General features: G+C 36.1%; 1 protein-coding gene across 1 annotated transcript; it reads right to left on the minus strand.

Moving 5' to 3' along the window:
* Window positions 1-1,406: 1,406 nt before the first annotated feature.
* Window positions 1,407-10,255, minus strand: LOC105055721 (uncharacterized). Its single transcript, XM_010937666.3, has 9 exons — window positions 9,846-10,255; window positions 8,804-9,322; window positions 7,450-7,835; window positions 6,060-6,309; window positions 5,699-5,864; window positions 5,475-5,577; window positions 3,503-3,631; window positions 1,931-2,150; window positions 1,407-1,849 (listed from the first exon to the last, which is right to left on the minus strand). The coding sequence occupies exons 2-9, from the start codon at window positions 9,030-9,032 to the stop codon at window positions 1,575-1,577; spliced, it is 1,758 nt and encodes a 585-aa protein (XP_010935968.1). The 5' UTR covers window positions 9,033-9,322; window positions 9,846-10,255; the 3' UTR covers window positions 1,407-1,574.
* Between the last annotated feature and the right edge of the window lie 6,109 nt (window positions 10,256-16,364).

The raw sequence follows: 16,364 nt of genomic DNA on the forward strand, positions 1-16,364 counted from the left end.
TTGATCCTTTATTTCCCCAAATGTAACGTCACAGATACTAATGGCTCAACTGTTGGCTGAGTAAGGATAATATATTGTATTATCTTAGAGCTGACTTTTGTGTCCCTAATTCTCCGAATCCGTGCATTTTTTTTTCCTTCTAGATATATAGTTTATTATAATACAAAAAGAAGTGTAGACTATATAGTTATGTTTCATTAATTTTCTTTTATGATGCAACAACAGATTCAAATCACTGCACTCGCTAAGCAAACATCTGACCAATCCCCTCCAGTGCGGGAGTGCCAACTGTTCCAAATGCACGCTGAAATCTGAGGAATCTCTAAGCTTCTCAATTTGGCCTGAATTCATAGGCTGCATTACTTCAACTTGCCCCTGGAAATGGCTCCCACCATGGAAGGAGAACCGTCGCCTGATGCCACTCACTTGAGTGGGGAACATGCTGAAATGCAGTGAGTTCATGACCACTACCACTCCCCAGTGGATCCATATAATACCATAGATTGAGACACAGCACTCGAGTGATTTCATGGTGGTTTAATATTTTATTTTAGAGCTATTTCTAGTGGGCTGCATCAACACCACAAGTCTCAAATCCACCAACTCACCTTTCTTCGCAACCGACTCCTAGAAGGTTGTCATGATGGGCCCATCCAATCCTGAGGGCACTAATCGAGAAGGTGATGGTTCTGCAGCCAACGGCCGTCTGATATGAGTTTAACAAGTGCATTACACTAATCATCAGTTGAGACTCAGAGCAAATGTAGTTTGGCAACATGTAAGGGCTAAAATTAGGGAGGAAAACTTATATTTCAACACATGGTATTCAAACTTTTGGAACCTAGATAAAGAGTACATAACAAGCTTAATACAGAACTATTTACAGTTTCAACTAGGATCCTTATGGTGTGGGCCATCGGAAGACGCCGATGGCCGTCCATCTCCTGATGGTGGCCATCAAGGGCTTCAAAGGACTCTGCGGTGCAGAGGATCCATTTTTGTCAGAGTTTACTTGCATTTTGTATAGACAATGCATTTTCCAGCACTTTTGGGCATCACACCAAAAGGCAAGTCATGCATGGCACCACGACCATGATCCTAACCACTGACACATTTGTGATTGCAATGTATCGATCAATCGGAACCCAATGATATTCTCATGTTTTTAACCTACTGTTTTTGTTCGAGATCATCCACTGACCACTTTCTGGTGGATGGCAGCTCAAAAGCTACATGACTCGGGCATTCTCTTGAAAAAGATCAGACACATGACACGGGTCAACGTCGAGCATGGAAAAAAAAAAAAAGAATAACTTCCAATCATGCACGCATCTGGCGCCACTTTCACATTCCCATTTGTCATTATTTGATAGTGGAAAGAAAGCAGAGGAACGCATGAAAATAGATTCATGAGAAGTCGCAAAATATTTATTGATTTTATGAACCACCATCCTCCCTTCTTTATGTACAATACCCCAACATGTGGACCAAAAAGAATAGCGCTATATACAAAGAGAACGGAAGATGCCATATATTTTACATATATCCACATTTGTTCCCTTAATTTGCCTGAGTTACCAAAACCGATCTTTGTTGACACTCAGATAACCAGCCATAACTTTCCCTCCGGTGTTCCGCATGCCATCGATGAGGTAGCACCATGTTGATCCCAAGGCACCAACGAAGAAATCTGCTTCACTTGCCATCATAAAATTGACCAGGGGATTGTTGGTGCTGATCTCCCTGCCAAGACTTGCCTCATATGCGGCCATTGTCGTATTCCCAATTTGGCGCGTCACATTTGTGTAGTAGAAGTTCCAATAGGGATACAATCTCGATTTATCAATGACTTCCTGCATGTAATTAATTATTTCAATTCAAAAGTCATGTGAATAAGCACAAAGATTTACGGAGATCAAGTGAGAATAACATTCCTGCATTTCTGTGGAGAGCCATATGCTATTGATGTTTGGAAAGCGCTCTCGGATGCGCTCTGCGAGTTGCATGTAATTTTCAAATCCAACAACCTTCATTTCACAAGCTTTGTCTCCCATCCTTACATGCATGCTTAGAAGCGGCCTTGGAATCCAGGGTTTATGGTTGGACCATACGAATCGCTCGATGTCAGCTTGAGATCTGTTATCGACCACCTGAAAAACAAGACCATCACATTTTCTCTTGTATGTTACTTACGTTCCTTCGATAACAGAAGCTGAAGTATTGTGTATGTATTATGTACATCATAGCATACCTCGTGAAAAAACAAGAACTATGATGTTATCACACCTCAATAAGTGTAAACAACATCGCACCGGACTTTTCCCTTCAATCCCTATAATGGTCTCACTAAGCAGTCAAAACAATTAATGACTAACCAGAGATAAAACCACCTTATTGAACAAATCTAGGAAAGTTGGGGAGTTCTACATAGGGCCAATTGACCCTGTCAAGGGTGAACTCAAATCGTTCAACCAAAAACAGCTTCCGTTTATGGGTAAGAATAGGTTTAAGATTGCAAAAAGCTTGATTGAGCATTTAGCAAATGGATTCGCCTTTCTCGTAAGGAGAAATTAAGTAATATATCGACACAAACAAAAACTTGAATATATTATGCAACTGAAAATAAAAATGGGATCCACATGGATAAAAAATATGTTAAACTGGACTTGCATTGTATGCATCGCATTCATCTTTTGACGAACTAATTTCGCTGAACACAGATGAGTGATACCACTATATTTCAGGAATGCCATTTTGTAGGCATTCAAGCATACACTTACCAACCCCAACAGAGAAGAAATTAATTGAAAATACACAGGATGATTATTGTCAAGGCTTAGTCAATGAAATTAAGCTTCTTTTAGAGGCAAAATGTAAGATCAGCATTCTCTTTAAGCAAGTGAAAGTTGTCATTTCTCTTATGCTTCAATAGGTGAATAAGATGCGCTAGCAATACTAAAAGTGACATCCATGTGCTTCAGCCTTCAGAAGCTCCCACCTACATAAGGGCTCTTTAGCCATTAAGCAATAAAAAATAGACCATCTCAGGCCGACTATTTTGACACTTAAAATTCAATCACTTATCCCCATCCTTGGACTTGCTCGTATTTATGTGCCCATGCCAAAGGTCTGATTTAAATATCTGACCACTTCCTCCAGTAAAATGTGAATGTTAAAGTCATTAATACATTGTTTCCATGTGTTTTTAGTGATTATTCTCCTACCAGCCCCTTTATTTGCTCGTACAAGCACAAATCTTCATTTTCCTTGGTCTGATACAAATGTCAACTTTCACAAATTTTCACATAAGCTAAGTGCACTACAGGGATTTATTTAATCATACAAGCTAATCCAAACCATATGTGAAGAAAGGAAAAGGTAGTGGCAACATCGCAAATAAAAGTTTCGAGCTCTGCCAGATGATTAAAACCAATCAATTGACGGATTAGAATCATGTAGAAAGGGAAACCTACAGAAGCAAAGGATTATATTCATTGCAAACCTTTGGCCAAGCCACAGGCAGATTCTCAACAACCATTTTAGCTGCTTGCAAGCCAAATGCTTTATGCCGAGCCATGTTCAGGAGACCACATGTATATTCGCTTTGAAACCTCATTAAATATCTTATAGCCTGCAAAAAAAAAAAAAGAAAATACAATAAAATTCAGAGATAAAGTTTTAACAAAATATTCAGGAATTTTTGGAATTGGAGAAGCAAATAAGATCAAAAAAATTGGTAAACAGCATGCAGTGTCTAAAAAAGATAACACCATTTCCACTGTAGGAGAAAGAACAGAACTGCAAAGGAGAAGAGAAGAAAAGAATAATAGGAAATAAACCAAACAACTGAACATAAACAGCATGAATGTCATCTTTAATACACAAATATTGAAATTCAGAGATCAATAACAAGAATAACAACAATCAAACTGCTACATCCAAATTACTATCTCAGAGACTTGATTGCTAGCGGCAACATTATGCACATCTTCTAATTTTCCATCAATAAAACAGATGCAAGTGTGCCAACTAATTTAGTTGGTAAAGTCACTATTTTTCAGTATCAGTGACTTGGGTTCAAGACCCATCTTCACCACAATCCATGGTCTCCATGAACTTCAATGGGCCTTGACCTCCTCCTCCTCCTTTTCTCTTGAGAGAGAGAGAGAGAGAGAGGGGAGGGGGGGGGGGCGCATATAGATTAGGCCACTATCTGTGGCAAAAGAAGACAGGTCATACGCATGAGGTCCTCTTAAGAGGCAAAGACAGTTGAAGGATCTTGTGTTAGATCTCTCCTGCACCCCCCCCCCCAAAAAGAAAAGCAAGCATAAACAGGATTTACAAGGCACCTGACTGACCCTGACAGGGACACTCAAAAGAAAGAAAAACTAAAAAGAAATCAGGGACAAATATATTACAAGGCCTCAGCCCTACATCCATCACCAGCATGTCCAATTTAATCTCAATTTTCATAAGACCTTTTCTTTCATTCATGTCTTTCCATAGTGATATCTATGTATTTTCTCTGAACTCATAATTATTTTGGATGCCTTAACTGGTAGCACATTTCACTTCTTCAAATATATGCCTCATCTTCCATTCCTTTTTAACTCACAGAGGCTCCATATAACGTGTTATGGCAATGGTACTGCCTGCTATAACCCAATCCAGCATTAGATGAAGCTGCCTCATGCCTTGCATCAAGATCTAGCAAATTAAAACCATGAGTTCAGAGCAAAATTATGATGTCGGACAAAGTATGCTGATAAGATTCCCAAATCAGTTAATATATTGTTGGTGAAGCAAGTGCATGCTGTATGGTTGGATATTAGAATATGATTTCTGATGCCTAATGCAGGAAAGAAGAAATTAATCTGAGTTTTAGACTGGCCAGAAGCTTTGTGTATGCTATGAGTCATACACAATCTAACACTGCTTATGCAGCAAATTCACAGCAAATCTGGGAAAACTTTGTGAACCTATTGAGAGAGTATTCAGAAAATTGAAGGTTGTCATGTTCATGATCCCCACGCTGCTTGAAAACTTCAGTGATGCCAATCATGCTAAGATATTAAGGAACAAAAATCACTTGGTGGATCTGATAATGTGAAAATCAAAGATATAAACTGGGTAATTGATATTGTATCAGCTTAAGCTTCAGGGGTAAATTGGTTACTCAACATGATATCAAAGATCCAGTTTGCTGGAGGTTGTGAGTTTGAATCCCTATACTAATTATTTATATCATTATCTTCAGTCTTTATTGTCCCTCCACGTGCATGGTGTAAAGCTTGATATACATTGTTGACCCTTTCCATATTAGCTTTAGCTTTTGGGGTAGCTTGGTTACTCAACAGATGTGATAGAAAACAACAATATTGAAAGTTAGCATCCAAGATCTTGAGAGAACATGGCATTAACTTTTATTAGAACAAACTTCACCGTATAAAAGAACAGATCTAGAGCTGCAGTACCTGTGCTCGCCACCACCTCCTGTCCATTTTACGATGATGCGTAAGTAAATTTCCACCTATATCAGTTGTTGGTTGCAAATAACTCCATGGATCACCCCATATTCTGTATGAGAATTAATTATAGAAGCAAGTTTTTTTTTTTTTTAAAAAAAAGGAAAAATTAAGTCTATAAAGAGCAATCTTTCACTATGAAGTCATAGAAATCAAACTGAGGAATATTATACCTTGGTATACGCCCAGCCCATATTTCTTTTGATGTGTAGTTTTCCTTCACTGTTACAATTCCATTTTTCCAAGCTTCTTGACTCTTCAGGAGGTCAAAGGCACGTTTTTGACACTCAAGAGATGTCTCTGGGAAAAAGTAGCAAGACCAATGGGACCGTAATGAACCTATCAAGCAGAATCAATTATTTCATGTTGATCCAGATATTTTGTAAAGAGAATTATTTAAAAAACGAAGACTCGGATAAGATTCTTAAATTAGTCAGATTCCAATAAAAAGAAAAAAAAGAACAGTTCTAACTCCAGACTTCAGAATTAAGCAAGTGAAACATAAGTTATCTTTTTTATGAATAGAAATGCCACCTTGACAGCCGCTATGATCAGCTCGATTGTAGTAATTTGTAACAAGAATCCGTTTCTCATTGACAGCAATCGCAAGCAGCCCCGCCATTCCAGCTAGTTGGGCCCCCATACCAAATCCTGGTATCCTCTCCCAATCAGCAACTAGAAACCGCAGGTTAGGATCATTGCAGTTTTGCGGATGCTGGTGAATCCATATGTCTCTCTGTACTTTCCTAGTAAGTGGAAAGTTGTCTTCATCGGATCCTACAATCTGAAATATTGAACAAAAAGAAAAACCTATTAAGTTTTTTAAGAATAGATGTGAATGAATTATTGGTACAACTCTACCTAAAGGAAGCAAATGTCTTAAAAGGAGGCAAATGAAAGAAGACAAGGTATGAAATAAACTACCAAACAAATGATATGTTCATTTTTCACCAATTAATTAGAATCTTAATATGGACTATATCCTCCTTTTAATCATGCATCCAGCGGAGACTGGAGAAGAGAGTGGCTTGACCAGAAATACAGGGGCCAGATTTTCAAGGACGCTGGCTGTCATGCTTGTACAGTGGATGCCAAAATTTGTTGCTTATAAGACAGTTGTTTCCCTAATATTTGTAGAGAATTCTTACTATATGATAGCTCGTTGCATTTTCAGTTTAGTTTCTTTCTCACCAAACTAGTTCATAAACTTTAGTCTGATTATTTTGAGTTTACATTCCATTATCACAATGTAACATCGATGTAACAAGTATCCTGCAATCCCAAAAAAGAATAAGGGTCTGTTTGTCCACCGGATTAAGTTATCCATGGATTAACCTAATATTGGAGGCAAGGAGAGAAAGATAAACAGTGTGGAGAACAAGAATTTCTATTATGAGGCCAACTAAAGAATGGACAATCCTATAAAAAAAAAAAAACAGAGATAGTAAAACCACCTTTTAAAATGGATATATAATATCTATTTTTTGGGTATATTATGGTCAGCGGCTTCATCAGGTGCATGAGTCTCCCCTTCCGTCCCTATGTTGCCTCTTTTCTAATAGGTTTGGAGGATTTTATCCACAGAACATCTTGTGCAAGTGTAAAACAGGCCCGGATGGATGATGAAATATCTCCGATTCAAGCATTGTTAACTAAACAAGTTGCAATAAAATGTAACCATGAGAGACAAATGCAAGTGACTGAATAATAGTATAGACGCATGTCATGTTTGCACAAAGAGATGCATGCATTCTTCCGTATATGAATTCCAAGATAAAGAATAACAAAGATGGGGAAACTGTATCACACACTAAATATCTAAGAAAAGAATGTGCATGAGAATGTATCTGTTTTCATACTACATTTATAAGAGCACGACAGAGAACATCTTTTAGAAGAATTTCATGCTAACAAAAAGACATACCCAAGGAGGATAAGCACCTTCAAACTTTGCCCTGTGTGCCAAATGCATTTGGTCTAGTCCTAACAATCCTTTCCACAATGTCCAAGGGGGAAAACTTCCATTTTCACCATGGTTGTCAAAATGCTTATTTGCTTCCACACTTGATCTGCAATTTTCTAAATGTGGAGCTTGAGGCACATTTGATCTCTGCAGTCCCCCAACAAAGATATTATCCTCTCCATCCAGTAGAGCACTCCAAGCTGAGTACAGCATCAAGACCCCCTCTTCATTGCTCAGTGTTTCACCTCCTTGAGAATTCTCTAGAGTTCCCTTTTCTTCTGGTAAAGATATGTATTTTCTTTGAGAAAACTTGGGTGCAAAACTGTATTTTGCACTAGTACCAACATCTATAATCACCAAAGAACATAATTAAATCTAAAATCATCAAATGTAATCTAATGTTAAATCCAAAAAACATTATTTAGTTATGGAATGCTAGCTATATTTTGCTTGTTAAGAAGCTATTGACATAAGAAGCCATCGCAAATCAAAGGTCGACTCCTTAATCCATAGCATATTGAATTAACATACAGTGTTAAATTCATGATTAAATTGTTAAAAATTAAAGACAGCAAGCCTGCTCATTGTGGCTGCCTAGAGATTTTAGTTACTGCTGCCATCACTGCTTAATCTGCAGATGCAAATTGGACCATATAAGTCAACTTTATGCATCATACTTTCTTTTTTTTTTTTTGCCTGAAAGAATTGTGTGCATCATGCTCTGCAATGGAAGAAGAAATCAATGCTAGCCCACTGAGTGTCCCGAGAACTAAATACTAGATGGTTACCAGAACTTCTCTAAAGTCTGAAAAATAAACATATATATGGATTAATTGGAAGAAGAAATATGAAATTATTGGAAGCAGAATAAAACAACTTGAAGAAAACCAGGTAACAATCAAAGTTCAGAAGGAGAAAAACATGAAGTCTAGTCAAGAAGAAAGGAAAGAGAAAAAGAAACAGGAGAAACTCTTTTTTTTTCCTTTTTTTTTTCTTTTTTTTTTTTTGTGGGGAAGGAGAGAATATTTCTAGGTCTTTCGTAAATTAAGACAAAGTGCAAAATAAAAACTTTAAGGTTAGCAAAAGGTCTAACGAATCAGCACTCCATATTTCACTCTGCTAGTTTGGCTTGAAATTTCAACTGATTAAACTATACAAGTCATACTAGAAATATATATTTCGTCAACACACACAAAATACTCTGATGGTCATTCAAATTGATATGGTAATCAAATTGTGGTGTTAATCCAGGAAGGAAAGAGGACATTATTATAAATCAAGAAAACAAATAATCAGGCTCGGAGATGGCCATTACCGGAATATATCATGCTCGAACTCTGAGAAACTGCTCCTGAGGAACTCGAAAAAACCAATCCAAACGGTTGTGTTCTAAAAGGTGTCAGAGAAACCAGAAATAAATAGGTGATGCAGACGCCACAGAAGAATCCCAGCACCCATAATTTACAAGGAGTAGAGCTGCTTATCTGGAGGGCTTTCTGAGAGATCACCCTCTCAAGACTCTTCTGAGCTGTTGTTGTTTCCATTCCAAGCTCCTCTTCTTCTATTCCCTCATCCAGAATAATTTATCCAAGACAGAAGAAACAACCTTCCCCACCAATATCTTAACTAGCTGCTGATATAAGCTCTCCAAATTGATACCGACTCTTGTTCCAGAATCTCAATTCAAGAACATAACAGAGAGTAGTTTGCATATGACCTTAAATTTGAGAGAAGCGCAGTTAAATCTTTCTGGAATCTGGGCCTTTCTTTCCCACACCAAGGAGACAAAAAGAAGCACCACCGAAGCCGTTCATAAATGAGCCTCACCTCCTTCCTTGGAACCGCAAAATCACATGATAGGTTCTTTCCTTTAGTACTCGTCATAATATCCACAAAAAACCAAAAAACAAAAAAAAAAAGAAAAAAAAAAAGAAAAAGAAGAAGCATCGAGAAAAAGAAGAAGGAACGGAAAAAATAATAATAAAAAAAACAACAAGACAAAACCATCAAAATCCTTTACTACTGGTAAATCTAACAACAGAAAAACCTATCTAAACTAATATAAATATTTTTCTGCTCTGTAAAAAAGGAAAGCGTAAACACATAAGCACATTAATCTCATGAAACCCTTAAATAGAAACAATGTCACGTGTCCCACATGAACATCACACACACATGCATGACCTAACGCATGCAATCCTGACATAGAAGGAGAGGCTTTTCAGACAAAATTCACAAGGATACATGAAATGGACCAGATGAAATTACGAATAGTGTTCAAATTAAAGAGAGCTTCGTTCATACAAGTCAATACAATAAATAAGCATGAAGAGGACAAGAAATACAACTGAAGTTACCTTCTTCAGTTTTCTTGTTTCCTTGCCTCAATTCATGTAAGCAGGGATGGATGGAGCCTTCACGGGTCTACCGAGCGAGAAGAACAAGAATCAACGCACCGAGCAAAGAACCGTCCCTGGGGGAGCGGCAAATATTCCCTAACCTCCCCCAGGTGGATCCCACACAGCCACCATTGCTTGATTTGATTAAACATCATCCATTTTTATAAGAGTGACACACTATAGAAGAAGATTAAAATATACGAAGAAACTAAAGAAATAATATACAGAAGGAGAAAGAAGGTAGGGTTAGTAATTTTCTCTTAAAGAAGAATATGAGAGCTTCTATAAGAGAATCTCTCAAGTGGAAGAGAAGCAAAGTGAGGCATCATCAGAGGAGGAGAATTATCGCAGGGAATCCGTAAGGTTCAAGTTTTCCTTTAAGCTTCAAACTTTCCGCTCGGTGGGCTGGCAGCGATGGTTCCTTTTCTCGGGGCAGTTCGAGTACAGGATGGTCCCGCTCAAGGCAGCCGTCTGATGATGGACGGGATGGACCATGTATTTCACATCGCTGTCACTGTCAGACCAGCTGGACGGGTCCGCTGAGACAGCCCTGAGAATCTAGAGGCGGATTTGGAAATTTTCGTAAGCGAATTTGATAGCGGGTGGGAACAACGAAGTGATCCAAGGTGTCGTTTCCTATCCGCGTGGTCCATTTGACTCCGTGAGGTCAGCCAGGACCGGGCCCAAAAGAAAGAGGTTTAATTGGTCCGGCCTGGATTGGTCTACTCCCAGTTTTAATTACAAGCCATCGTAGATCAATTTTGTTTCTGATTAAGCGGCCGAAATCAAGGATTCCAATGAGCCTTAACCAATAAATCTGCACCTTTCAAATCCTTGCTTAATTTTGTATGGCAGTCACCCATCACAATCAAGAAACGTGGCAAGTGATGAGCAAAAAGAGCAATTAGGGGTCCAATCCAAGTGGTTGAGCCTTCCCGTGGGAGAAGGATATTACAATTTAATATTTCAAATCCAGTAGGTAGGTGCTCTACGACTTTTAGGTCATCATGGACCTATCACGTATGCCAAAGGCTTTTCTTTTTCTGCCAGGCTTAAAGTATTGCAGATGCTGGCCAGATAAGGATATCTTCGTGGCCACGTCGGAGACGAGGAACAATAGGAGGGGGAGTTTTTTTTCTAATTAATATAAAAAAAATTATTTATCTAAATAATTTGATTTTTAATTTATTTATCAGAATGATATTATTTATTTAAATAAAAAATCAAAAAAACATCATTTTAAATGAATGACATTTTATCATGACCACGTCATCCACTATTTTCCACATATATCATGTAAAAAAAAATTAAAAAAAAACATCAAATAATATGATATTTTTTATTTTTCTCTCCCAAAAAAAAAGAAAAAAAAGGTAAAAATAAAAAAATAAATTTATAAATTTATAAAAAATAAAAATTTTAAATCTAATAAAAATAAAAATTATTATTTAAAATTAGTATCTCCATTTCAAATTATCTTTTTAAAAAAATATCTAAAAAAAATTGATTTAAAAAAATAAAAAATACCATTAAAAAAAGAATCGAAAAGAAAGAGAAATTATAATTCTAAAATTATTTAAAAATTAATTTTTTTTAAAAAAATATAACAAAAAAGATCTTAAAAAATAGCATAAAATAAAAAATACCATAAAATTAATTTTTTCAAATTAATTTTTTAAAAAAATATCATTAAAGAAGAAAAAATTGAGAAAAAATTGAAATTATAATTTTGAATGAATTTTAAAAAATAAAAATTTTAATTCTAATTCAAATAAAAAAGATAATTTTAAATTATTTTTTCCATTTAAAATTATTTTTTTAAAAAATATCTAAAAAAACTTAAAAAATTTAAAAAATAAAGAATACCATAAAAAAAGAAAAAATGAGATAGAAATGAGAAAAAAATTAAAAATTAAAATTTTAAATTTTAAAAAAATTTTAATTTTAATTTTAATTAAAATAAAAAATATAATTTCAAATTAGTTTCCCCATTTCAAATTAATTTTTTTTAAAAAAATATTCAAAAAAATAAAAAAATAAAAGTACCATAAAGAAGTCAAAAATTTAAAAAAAAAATAAAAAATAAAAATTATAAATTTAAATTTAAAATAAATAAAATTTTTAATTTTAATTAAAATAAAAGACATCATTTCAAATTACTTTCTCCATTTCAAATTAATTTTTCTAAAAATATTTTAAATAAATAAAAAATATCTCAAAAAAATTTTATAAAAATAGGAAAAAAATGATAAAAATGAGAAAAAAATAAAAATTATAATTTTAAGTTATAAAAAAATTAAAATTAAAATTTGAATTCAAAAAAAATAAAAGAAAAAAAATGCCATACGAAAAGTGAAAAAAAAAGAAAAAATATGAAAAAAAAATAAAAATTATATGTTAAACTTTTAAAAAAATAAAAATTTTAACTTTAATGAAAATAAAAAATATCATTTCAAATTACTTTCCTCATTTCAAATTATTTTTTAAAAAAAATATCTGTAAAAAAGAAAAAAATTGGTGTAAAAAAATAAAAAACACCATAAAAAAGAAAAAAGGAAAAAGAATTGAATTGAAAAAAATAGAAATTATAATTCTAATTTAAAAATAAAAATTATAATTTTAAATTTAAAAAATTAAAAATTATAATTATAATTCAAATAAAAAATGGTAAAAAAAATTTATCATTATTACTTAAAAAAAATTTTAACTTTAATTCAAATAAAAAATTATCATTTCAAATTACTATGCCCATTTTAAATTAATTTTATTTATTAAAAAATTACATAAAAATAAGTAAAGAAAAATAAAAAAATTAAAAAAATCATTAAAAAATGGAGGAAAACGTCAAAGGGAATGATATTTTTGAAGCTTAAAATCCAAAAAAAAATCTCTCTCTCCTTCTTCTCCCTCTTCTCCGGCTATCTTTGGTGTTTTCTCCTCTCCGACGGCACGGCGGCGACCTCTCGACGGTGGTGAGCTCCCTCCTCTCTCTTTCCTCTCCCTTTTCCTCTCTCCCTCTTCCTCTCTCTCTCCCTCTTCCTCTCTCTCCCTCTTTTTCCTTGACCGCCGGCGACAGCGGGCCCCAGCCCTCCCCTTCCCTTGGCCGGGCCCCTCCTCTCCCTCTTCCTCTCTCTCTCCCTCTTCCTCTCTCTCCCTTTTTTTCCTTGGCCGTTGGTGACAGAAGGCCGGCGCGCCCGAATGGCGGGCCCCGGCCCTCCCCTTCCCTTGGCCAGCCCCCTCCTCTCCCTCTTTCTCTCTCTCTCCCCCCCTCTTTTTTCTTGGCCGCCGGCGACAGAGGGCCGACGGTGGGCCGGCGCACCCCGACGACGGCCCCCCACAGTGGGCCCCGACCCTCCCCTTCCCTTGGCCGACCCCTTCCTCTCCCTCTTCTTCTCTCTCTCTTCCTCTCTCTCTCCCTCTTTTTCCTTGGCCGCCGGCGATAGAAGACCGGCAATGGGTGGCGGGCCCCGGTGGCGGCCCGACAGCTGCTCCCCACGGCGGCACGACGGTGGCTCCCAGCGACGGGCCCCGACGGCCCTCCAGCGGTGGGCCCGTGCGGCCCTGCGGCACCTTTCTCTTTCGATCCGCGGAGGTGGGCCCCGACGGACCCCGATGGCGGGCTCCGGCGGCCCTCCGGCGGTGGGTCCGTGCGGCCCTGCGGCGCCCTTCTCTTTCGATCCGCGGCGGCGGCCCTCCGATGGCGGGCCCGTGCGGCCCTACGGCACCCTTCTATTTCAGTCTTTTTAATTTTTATTTTTATCTCATTATTTTTTATTTTTTATTTTTATCTGATTAGATTCAGATTTATTTTAAAATTCGATTCGATCATAATTTAAAAATTTTAAAATATATTGCATTTCATGAAAACGTAGACCTGTCAGTTGACCAATGTAAGATATTCTACGATATCTGTATAAAATATATATTTGATTATATATTTTTGTACGGATACCGTAAAATATATATATTGGTCAATTGATTGTCCAGTTTGGACAATTTGAGAATTGCATTTAATTCTATAGGTAATTACATTATTCGAATGATATGCGGAGGGTTCGAGAGAAATTTTGTACAGTATTTTTCTTTAGTTCTCCTCACACATTTTCAGTCGTGTAGGGAGAACTAAGAGAAAATACTGCCGAAATTTCTTTCAGTCCCTTTTGCGTATCATTTGATTAATGTAATTAACCTATAAAATTAATGTAATTTCTGAATGGGATAGGATCTATCTGTACCTATTTATTGATGATATGATGCATTTATCATGTAAATCTTTTGAAACAATAAAATAATTAATAATACTAGATATTTTGATTTTAATTTTATCATAAATTTCTCCAAGAAAATGGCCAGTACTCGAGTTCGTATACTATTGTATTATGATGGCATGATATAGAATGATGAAACTGATGTGCAGTATAGTTACTCTGCAAATCGGATGATTAGAGTATCTTCATTATTATCATGTCAAGAATTATTGGACCATTTATACAATAGTATTCCTATAGATAAAAAAAAAATATAAAATAAAATTGAAATGAAAATCTCCTAATCTGTCGGGACAGTTAATGCAGAGCAATTATATCTTAGTTCCAATTGATGATGATGAAGATGTCGAAAAAATGCCGACCTTTCCTTTGAAATATGTAGAATGTCGGTTTTTAGAATTATATATTGAAAAGGAAGATGTACCAAGCTTTGGATACTATAGTCAGCTTTTAACTCAAGCGGACAATAATGTTGGGCCTTCCTCACCTTTCGTAACTCCTATGGTGCAAACCAATAGTATTAAGGCCGTATTTGCAGAATAACATTCCACTACTGCCGGCCCTAATTGTCCAATTATTTAGAGTCCTATGGTGACTTTTCCTGTATCTTCTGCTATGGTGACTTCTCCTTTGCTAGAAGTAGTGGTAAATGCGAGAGACGACACTCATATAGAGAACGATGACTGGATAGTCAGTAGAATAAATTCTGATAATCTAGGCTTTGAGTCAGATGAAAGTGGAGATGAAGACTATTGGATAGATGAGGACAGTAGCAGTAATGATGATGATGGTAAAGATGAGAATGATGATGAAGATGTTCAGGCTAATATTAATATGGGAGAACCTCAACCTCGTTTGCACGAATCCTCATAATTTGATGATGGTGGTTGTGTTAGTGCTGGTCGAAGATTGAACTCTGACTATCAGTTTTGGGACTCCTCGATGACTGAATTTTTTAAAGGTTTAATTTTTAAGAGTAAAGATTATGTAAGGAGAGCTGTTGATCTTTATCATATTATGAAGCATCGGACATACAATATAGTTCAGTCGCATTCGAAATTATGATCTGTACGATACGCATCATCAGATAATGCTCAAAATTGTAAATGAAGGCTTCGTACTATATTGTTAAAAAAATATGGATATTTTTAAATCATAAAATATGAAGGTCCTCGTACTTGTTTGTTTATGAGGTTGAGTCGAGACCACAAACATGTTAGTGAAAGGATGATTGGCACACTAGTCTGACATATTGTTGAGAAAGATCTCGGTGTCAAAGTTAAAGCTATTGTGGCAGCCGTTAATGATCAATTTCAATATACAGTATCATGCAGGAAAGCATGGTGTGGAAAGTAGAAGGTATTGGTTGATATTTATGGAGAATGGGAGCCGTCTTATGCTAAATTATCCTATTATATGGCTGCACTTCAACATGCAAATCCCGGTACAGTTGTTTCATAGAATTTTTTTCAAACTGTGAATTCCAATATTCGATTTTTAAATTATATTTTCTGGACTTTCAAACTATCTATCCAGGGTTTTATCCACTGTCATCCTGTAATCAGCATTGATGGCACGTACTTGTATGGAAAGTTTAAAAGTAAGATATTAATTGCAACAGGAATTGATGCAGAGAATGGGATATTTTCATTAGCATATGTAATTGTAGATGAGGAGACGACTGCAAGTTGGAGTTGGTTTATTTTCCAGCTCAGAACACATATCGTCAAAGATAGAAATGGAATATGCTTAATTTCTGACAGGCATCCAGGTATATTAAATACCATCATAGATGAGTTTATTGGATGGAGTCCACCACGTACCTATCACCGATACTGCTTAAGACATATCTGTAATAATTTATTTTTCATTCATTTTAAAAATATGCAGCTGAAAAGAGCAGTATGGCAAGCAGGAAGCGCTCATCAAGTTCGCAAGTTCAACTTTATCATGGGTAGGATCAAAACAGTGAATGAAGAGGCTTGGAGCTGGTTGTTCGAGATAGAAAAGGAGAAGTGGATGTTGGCACATGATAATGGCCTGTGCTATGATGTCTTAACTACAAATTTATCGGAGATTTTAACAGAGTTTTACCGAGAAGCTAGAAATGTGCCAATTACAACTTGTGTTCAAATGATATTTTATCGTCTTGTAAAATACTTCAATACGAGGCATGTCCAAGCTTTGAGATATGTAGCGGAGAATCCAA

This window comes from Elaeis guineensis, chromosome 12 (assembly GCF_000442705.2).
Source record: "Elaeis guineensis isolate ETL-2024a chromosome 12, EG11, whole genome shotgun sequence".
In the NCBI taxonomy this organism is placed as follows: Eukaryota; Viridiplantae; Streptophyta; class Magnoliopsida; order Arecales; family Arecaceae; genus Elaeis; species Elaeis guineensis.